At 50.6% G+C, this 8,634-nt stretch overlaps 1 protein-coding gene across 1 annotated transcript in view; it reads left to right on the top strand.

The window, feature by feature from the left end:
- SDC3 (syndecan 3) overlaps nt 1-7,436 on the top strand; it is a 72,281-nt gene extending 64,845 nt beyond the window's left edge. The window contains exons 4-5 of the mRNA XM_020983358.2: nt 990-1,269; nt 1,644-7,436. Coding sequence (XP_020839017.2) covers nt 990-1,269; nt 1,644-1,810 — 447 coding nt within the window. The 3' untranslated portion in view covers nt 1,811-7,436. The remainder of the gene's footprint in view (nt 1-989; nt 1,270-1,643) is intronic.
- The last annotated feature ends 1,198 nt before the right edge of the window (nt 7,437-8,634 follow it).

Below are 8,634 nucleotides of genomic sequence, written 5' to 3' on the forward strand. Positions count from 1 at the left end.
AAAAGCCAAATGGAGCGAGGTTTGGAATGGAGATAAAAGAATGAGAGATGGGGGTTGGGATGGGATTAAGGATGGTAAACAGGGAGAGGGTGAGCAAGCAGATTAAGGTGAGGATGCTGTTATTTCCACAGCCTCTTTTCACGGGGGGAAGGCTCCTGCCAGTCACTGTGACGGGGCCCTAACAAATGTCTGCTGTTGTCTGCGTGGCATTCGCTGCCTGGCCATATACGCTGTCCCCATTTCCCAGATGGGCCTCCCTGATTCTTCCTTGGTCTGTTCCCTCTACCACGCTCTCTCCTCCTCTATGCCTCCTCCTCCTCCTATCCTTTTCTTCTTTCCACTGGATTTCGATCCAAGCTGGGTTCTAATCCTGGCTTTGTAAGTTACTGCTTCTGTGACTTTAGGCAAGTTACCTGGCCTCTCCAGGTTGCAGGTCCGCTGCTGGTGGGCTGGGTGACCCCCAAGGGTCTTCCTGACTCCCGGTGTGTGATCCTGCATTGCTTCCCCGTCTCTTGTCCCTCTTTCCTCCCTTTTCTCCCCACCCCTTTCTTGACTTCCTTTTTTTTTTTCTTTCAAAATGGTTCATTGTTTGCATTTTTACATCAATATCACTTTTCGGTGATCCTCCTCAAATAGAGCCTTTTCTTGCAACACATAATTAGAGTCCAACAAAACCTCATCCCATCATGTACCCCCTTTCTTTTCCTCCTTTTGTTCCCCTCTTCTTCTCTCTCTCTGGCTGTTTTCTCTCCTTTTCTCCTCCTGCCTCTCCTCCTTCCTTTCTCTTTGCTCTCTGTTCTTTCTGCTTGGCACGGGGGTGTCTGTGGGGTTGGGAGGAGAGGGAGAACTTGTCTTTCCAGGTTGGGGGTGGGGGAGTGATGGCGACGGCCCAGTGGGGGATTTCCAGGCTGGGGAAAGGACGGGAGCCTTGAGCCAACCCTGCGAGGCCCCTGCCCACTCTCCTGCCTCTCTGTTTTCCGTCCCTGCAGACCCCTACCCCAGAGGCCCCACTGGCTACAAACCAGGAAGTAGAGGCAGAGGTACCATTCCCCAGCGGGGACGCGGAGCCCCCAGAGGAGGGGATCACCCAGCCGGAGCTGGACAATGAAGTGGTGGCAGTGGGTGAAAAGACCACGACCGCCTCAGCAGGAGTAAAGCCCAAGGATGAACAGCCGGGGCCAGGCCTGTTTGATAACACCATCGACTTGGGTAACTCAGCAGCCCAGCTGCCTCAGAAGAATATCCTGGAGAGGAAGGAAGTTTTAGTAGGTGAGAGCTGGCTGAGGTTGGGGGAGGGGCAGAGGGGGGGATAGGAGATGGGAGGAAGGAGAAAGGAAGGATGGAAGGGTGGAGTTCTCGTGTCCCCAGAACTTAAAACTCTCACTGAGTGTTCCATTCATTCGTTCATTATTCATGCACTCATAGTTCCTTTTCTCCCAGGGGATCCTCACTAGCTCAGGCTTCAGGGTCCCTCTTTAAACTAGGGGGTCCCTGTTCCACTTGGGGGGATGTGGCAGCAAGAACGAGAGCCTGGAGTTGGCCCTACCCCACTTCCCAGTCCCTCAGCCCTGACCACCTGCCCTCCTTCAGTCCAGCCTCCACGGCCCCGGGCCCAAACCCTGCTTCTTCATTCTTCCCTGCAGCGGTGATTGTGGGTGGGGTGGTCGGAGCCCTCTTTGCTGCCTTTCTGGTCACGCTCCTCATCTACCGCATGAAGAAAAAGGATGAAGGAAGCTACACGTTGGAGGAGCCGAAGCAGGCCAGCGTCACGTACCAGAAGCCGGACAAACAGGAGGAGTTCTATGCCTAGAGGGACCTCGGTGCCTCTCCTCTTCCCTCCCTTCCCCCTGGCCTTCCTCTCCTCTCCTTCCCCCTTTTTGCTAACCCCTTGGACAGAACTGTGAGTCTTCTGAATCCCTCTGCTGCACTGGACCCAAGTTACTGCTGGTGCAGGGGCACATTGTCCGCAAACCTTTGTGCCCTCCCTCTGGCACGTGGGGCGGGACCTTGGAAAGGAGGCAGCCAGCCTCCCCTCTCCCATCTACAGAGCCTGGATCCCCTCTCCCCAGGCCCCACTTACTCCCAGAGGAGCTCTGATCAGCATCCAAGCTCCAGAGGAGCCAGAGGCTGGGGCTCCAGGGACTCTGGGCCAGATTCCTATCTGTGGGAGAAGTTAAGAGTCAGACAGAACTTTCTTTGGTTGACAAATGAGGGGGCGAGATGGGGAATCCCTTTCTCTGCTCCCTTGGGCTGTCAATGGCCTTCTCATTGGGACTGGGAGTTTTCTCCTGGACTGGCAGCGGGGCACCTTTTGTCATGGGGCCGTGAACCCTTAGCTTAGTGGTTTTAGGGACCCATGGCAGCCAATGCCATCTCTTAGGCAGACACGTTTTGGCCATGGCAAGTGAGCCCTGTGGACAGTGCTGGATTGAAGGTGGGGGGAGGATAGAGAGGAAGAGGGAGAGAGAGTCTGAGTGGAAGAGGGGCGATAGTGGGAGAGGGGAGTGAGTGGGGAGCCTGCAGGTTCTCCACCCTCCCTTGCCCCTTCCCCCTGCTCCTGGGGATCTCTCAGACCAAACCTTGAGTTACCTCCCAGTGCCAACCAGCGTCAGGGTTAACAAGCGTGTGGCTTTGCCAAGAGTGCCTGAGAGTGGCTGGCTCAAGCCTTCTCCAGAGGAGGGGGGACATTCCTTCTCTCCCTCCCCCATCCTCCTTGCCAGACTGGGCACAGACTGTCTCTGTGGCTCGAGCTGGCGAGGGTGGGGGGAGCGTCTGGGCAGAGATGTTCTGCTCAAGGCACAGCAGCCACCCAAGGAGGAGTGTTTGCCAGACACGACTTCGTCACAACCAGCCACGTATATCACTCACATGACCTAGCATGCAGACAGTCACAAAAAAGTCACATACACCAGGCCCATCAGCCATACCCTCATGTGTCCCAGCAGAATTCTCCCACACGCCAGTCATTGACATACCCTGAGTTGGTATCACCAGCCTCATGTTCTCACATGCTGGAGCCGGGCAGCTGGGGAATCTCTTTAAAAGAAAAGATGAGAAGGAGGGAGTGGGGAAGCTGCTTTTCCCTGAAGGTTCTGGTGCCTGTCTTCCACCTCTCCCTGTGCTGACAGATTATTTGCTCCTTTCCTGGATTCATGGAGCTAGTGGGACAAGCCAGGGTGGGTGGTGGGATGGAAGAATAGTCTGACAGGTTCAGCTTTAAGGATGATCCTGTGAATTTGGAAGGAAGGGGACACTCCTGGTGAACCCAGGAACCAGGGCCTGACTTCTGTGGTGGAGTTGTAAGGGTGCTTCCAGTCTGCCAGTTCCAGACTCCCTCCTTCACGGACTAGGCATGGAAATGGGGAAGGAAGGACTTTCACTGAAACTGACTGACTTCCTAGGAATGGCCTCAGGCCCTTGACTTCCAAGGCGAAGCTGGCACCCACCAGTTCATGGGCCTAGGTGTCTGCCACCTCTCGGAAGCCACTTAGTGCCTGCCTGGATGGAGACATGAGCAGCCCCTAGCCCTCTGCCCAGCCCTGCTGCCTCTTGACTAGTATGTGGACACTGGCCCTCCCCTTTGGGAACCCCTGTGGGGGGACTGTTGATCATCCCAAGGCCCTTTGGTGCCTTCTCCCCAGAGGGCTCCCAGGAGCCGGTTGGGAGGTCCCTGCCCCAGAACTTGTGGTTGGTGAAGATTCTGCTGGCAGGGGGCTCCCTGTCTTACGGACTCCACTCTTCCTTGTCCCTGTCCAGGCATCTCCATACTCTTAGACCTTGTCTGAGAGTGGTGCCATGTTCATAGACAAAGCCTGGCCCATACAGTTTCTATCTTCTGCCCCCTTGAGAGACCTGAGGAACCTACCATCTCTTCAGAGCATCTGCTGTTGGAGGCCTCCGCACCTGGACCCTGGGCCTCCCGGGGAGCCACCCAAAGCTGACAGTCGAGAACTGAAACAGCATGGTCACCTGTGGGCCTCGCGCTGGGGCCGGTCTGTTCTGGACAGAAACACTCTCCTTCAGAGGCATGGAGCCTGTTGCGGGCTGTCTCAAACTTGGGGGAGGTGGTTTTGTGCTGGGGGAGGAGAGGCCAAAAGGAGTTCCAGGGATAGAGTCCTGGTTTTTGGACTTCTTGCCTCCTATCCCCACCCTTAATGTCCTATTGATCTCATTCCCTGTGCTTTATCGGCTCCTCCGGCCCAAAGCCAGAAAGTCAGGCCACCCCCTTGGTGAATTCTGAAGTGGGGGGATGGGGAGAGGCTTGTAGCTTCTGGGGGAATGTGAAAGCAGGGAGAAAAGTCTGGTCTGACTCCTGGATGGCAGCTTGAGCTGATGGACCAGATCCCAGGAGGGAGGTGTGGAAGGGTCTCCAGATGCTGCTCCCTGCTGCCTCATTTCCTCCTGCAGACTCCTGTCCAGAACCTATTTTCAGTTCGATCCAGGGCCTTCTGCCCACTTGTAGCACTGGTACTTGCCTTCTCCCATCAGTCTTGTTTCTCCAACCACCCACTTGTAGGGCCATGGTGGTTGGCAGGCCTTGAGGAAGAGTCTAGTGTCATCTCCAAGATGCCTAGTGGGGCCAGTCTTCCTCAGGCTAGGAGCTCACTGGAGTGCCAGAGCACAGCTGGGGAGAAGTTGGTCCTCATGTTCAAGTGAGGAGGGGCAGGGAATAGGGTTTTCTGAATACCAGTTGCCCCTTCTGGATCCCTATACTAGTGACCTTTTCCTAGGCTTCATCTTTTGTCCCTAAAGTTGTCACGTCACCATGGGTTCCCAAGTCTGAATTGACGTATGGTCTTGTGGATAGAAATGGGAAGGGACTCTGAGAAGTAAAGATGAGGTAATACTGCTCCCAGAAAACTGGTGGGGAGAGTGTGGAGAGGGGTCAAGCTACTGTCAGTGTTCCTTTCCTGGGACCTCCCCTTCCTTTATCTGACCATGGGTATGATATGAATGTCACAGCATCTGGCGTGTTCGAATGACCCCATTTCTAGGCAAGGGCTTGGCTTGGGGAGGATCTCTTGGGGGTGGGGAGGGGGGTGAGAAGCTATAGGTAGCAGGTTGCCAGAAGTGAGTTATGTGTGTAATGAGGGCAGTCTAGCCAGAGGGGAGTTCATATAGCCTGAGAGCTTCCTCTAGGCAAGGAAAGTTGGGGGGTTAGGGGCTGGAGGAAGCCCTCAAGGAGTTGGGTCATTGTGTCTACAGCCTTGGTTCACCTCAACCCCAGGAACAACAGTCCCTGAGGAGACCGTCTTTGGTGACTCATTTCTCCCATTTCTGGGGGTCCTTGGGAACTGATGGGAATGGCCACTAGTACAGTGCCCAATGGGAAAAGGAAGGTAGAGGAGAAAGCTAACTGGGCTGAGGAGCCTTGTGGTCAGGAGCTTGGGGCCCCCTTGTGGGTCAGCTGGTGTTGGATTCAGGGCCTGAGAGATGCTGAGAGCTTGGGTTGGGAGGGCTGCCAGGAAGCAGACATTCCCATTCTCCCTAGACTCAACTATTAGCAAGGCAGCTTCGTTGTAAAAAGCTGCCTTTTGGGGTGTCCCTATGCATTTTCTAGGGCACCTTTTCTCTTTCAGGGCATCTCATCCACAATTTCAGGACAAATATTCCTCCATGTTTTATAGCCACCCCTTCCTCCTCTCCCCATTCATGGGGCAGTGACCCTAGGCTGCTCTCCTTGTAAATAGGAATTGAAGAAGCCTGTATAGATTTACAGATAGCAAGATCGGCAAAAGACCTGGGGATTGAGGATCTCAGGGTACATGGTCCAGTCTAGAGAGCTTCTGAAAGTCCCAGGCTCTGGCACTCACCCTGAAGAAGCCTCCTGGACTGCAGCTGGCACCATGGCCCTGTCCCCCAAATAGTGTGAATGCATGTAAATATTTTTAACAGGAACTGTCTCATGCAGCAGACCCCTCTTTGGGGGCTCTCCCTCTATAGAACCACCCCTGGGCCTGGGACTTGGAGGGGCAATTGTCTGTGCATCCAGGTGGAAGAATGGGGAGAGCAGAAACCCCCTACCCCCACCCTATCTATATCCCTCCCAGTCAACCTGTTTGTTAACTGTTTTTGTCCTGAGTTTATGGCCAAAACTTTTGAATAACAAGGGAGAAAGAGACCAACTGAACCCTTCCCCATCATGTCAGGGGCAGGGGAGGAACTAGTCCAAGCCCTGGGCTCTTGGCCCAATCCTGTAATGGTACCATTATTATTATTATTATTATTATTTTTTAATTCTTTCTGTGTTGTGCCCATTTATAAGAGGAAATAAAATAAGTCATTGAAAGGATGCTCCCTGGCTGGGAGTGGGGTGAGCATCAGAATCATTTCTCCAGGCCTTGACCTCACAAATCCCTGCCAGCCTAACTGGAAGCCACCCTCATGTGCCTCAACTCCTTCCTCCAAGGCAACACCCTGGGACCACCAGTGCCACTTTTGCTTTTAGAAGAGCCTAAGGGGAAAAAAGGGAACTTAATTATCTCCTGAGAACCATTAGTGTTCCACAACCATTTATTAAGCACCAGTTTATTACAGAGTACTCTTAACTGCTGGGGAAGAGAAAAGATTAGAACACTCCTTTCCATGAAGTTTAAGAGTCTTAAAGGGGGGCTTTGACACCAACGAGAAGGTAAAAATTGAAAGGTGCGACAAAGGAAAGTGAAGGAAAGCTCGTGTTCAAGGGGTGAGATCGAGGAAGGCTGTATGGAAGTGGCATTAGAACTGAGGTTTGAAGGATGGGTAGAAGAATAACGAAGCTGAGGCCCAGAGAGGTGGTGAAGGGGTCATGTGGGCACCGAATGGCAGAGCCAGGATTTTAAATCTGGTTCTTTCCACTGTGTAACATTGCTTCTGCTATGAAAGGCTCATTACTGGAAGACTGGCCATGAGACAATGATATTGTTGGCCATGGTGACACTCAAAGCAAAAATCAGAAAGGTGCTGTGTGGCCTCCATCTCCCTCAGTGATGGTGGTGGAGAAAGAGGGCAGGAGATGCTAAGTATCAGTTTTTTAGAACCAGTTTTCAAACTTTTCTATAAACTAACGCTTACGTGCAACTTGTGTTTAATGACCCAAAATTTGATATTCTATTGGAGTAATCTGTTCATTGAGATCGAGAAGCAGTGTGCTGTAAGGGAAAGGATGCTAATTTTAGACACAGGCCAGACTTGGATTCAGATCCTGGTTCTGACGCTTAGCTATGTGAGCCTGGGCAAGTCACTTAAACTCACTGAGCCTCATTCTATAGAGTGGGGATAATCGTATGTACTGAACAATGCTTTGTAAACCTAAAAGAGCTATATAAATGCAGGTTATTAAGCATACCCATATTAATCTTGCTATAAATAAAATAGAAGATATAAGATAGTTGCAGTAACTAGTAGAATGACTTGTAGGTTCTTGGAGAGCTAAATAAAGGCATTGATTTCACAGATTACTTGGTCATCTCACTTTGCAATGCTTGTGATTCGAATCGGCAAACCAACAGCCATGAAGAGAATCGCTGCTTACGGACAACCATCTGTTTCAGGGGATGAAGGAAGTTCTATGAAGAGGCTATGGAGGTCCTTCCCAGAGTTAACTTACTACTTAATGTTACTACTCAGTGACTTCAGTACAAAGATGGGCACAAGGGAGAACAACAGAAACAATGTCAAAAATGTTGGTTTAAGTTCAAAGAATGAAGGAAGGGAAAGCATTGTAGATTGCTCAGAAGCTGGACAGCCCATCATGAATATTTTCTTCAAGAAAGTTGGAGTTGAATGTGATGAGCACCAAATTTCATCACACACACACACACACACACAAATGAAAGTGACTATAACTTAGGAGACAATGTCTAGACAGGGAACTTTTGGTTACCAACAGAGAGTCATTTCAAGACCAACTGGATAGGACAAAGATCGTAATTGGTGATGAGAGAAGACTGCATGAATATATGGAAGTTTGTTCTGATCTGCTTAATCAAGTCATTGGTTCTAAAAAAGTGGGAAATGGACAAAAAGAACATGGACTCTTGACTCTCTCTGTTTCTTAGGTTTTAATTAAGGCAGAAGTCACTACAGTGCGGATGAAGGACCCAAGAAACTACCTTAGCTGGAAGACTTGTAGCCAAGGACAATCCTGACTATAGAGTACAACTTCATTTACAGAATAGTATAGAGAAAGATAATAAGAAACATCACCCCAAAATACATTTACTGAGAACTTGGTTTTAGATGTAGCTAAATTGTACATTCTGAGAGATTTCAAAAATTAAAACAGGAAGGAGACCAATAAATAGAAGTGAACAGGTATGCCTTCATTTCTGCATCTGTATCCTCATCAGTGACAATAGTGGGAACACCACTTTTGGACTTCACCATGCTTGATTGTAGTATTGAAGCAATAGCAATGCCATTTTAAAAAATTAAGTTAGTATGAATGACTGGATGTGACCAAATACAATACAGAATAAAGCTGTATTGCAGACAACACAATTTTAAAAGCGCATGGGGGCAGGGTGGGGGAAGGAGGGGAAAATTCCAAAAGTGGAAAAGCTCCTAGGCAGTCTTCTATTTCCTTTTCCTCACTCAAAACAATTAAGGAGCTGTCAGCAACTACCAACCCCATATACCTGCTTTCTCATGTAT

The sequence above is a fragment of the Phascolarctos cinereus genome, unplaced genomic scaffold, assembly GCF_003287225.1.
Source record: "Phascolarctos cinereus isolate Bilbo 61053 unplaced genomic scaffold, phaCin_HiC Scaffold_726;HRSCAF=1367, whole genome shotgun sequence".
In the NCBI taxonomy this organism is placed as follows: Eukaryota; Metazoa; Chordata; class Mammalia; order Diprotodontia; family Phascolarctidae; genus Phascolarctos; species Phascolarctos cinereus.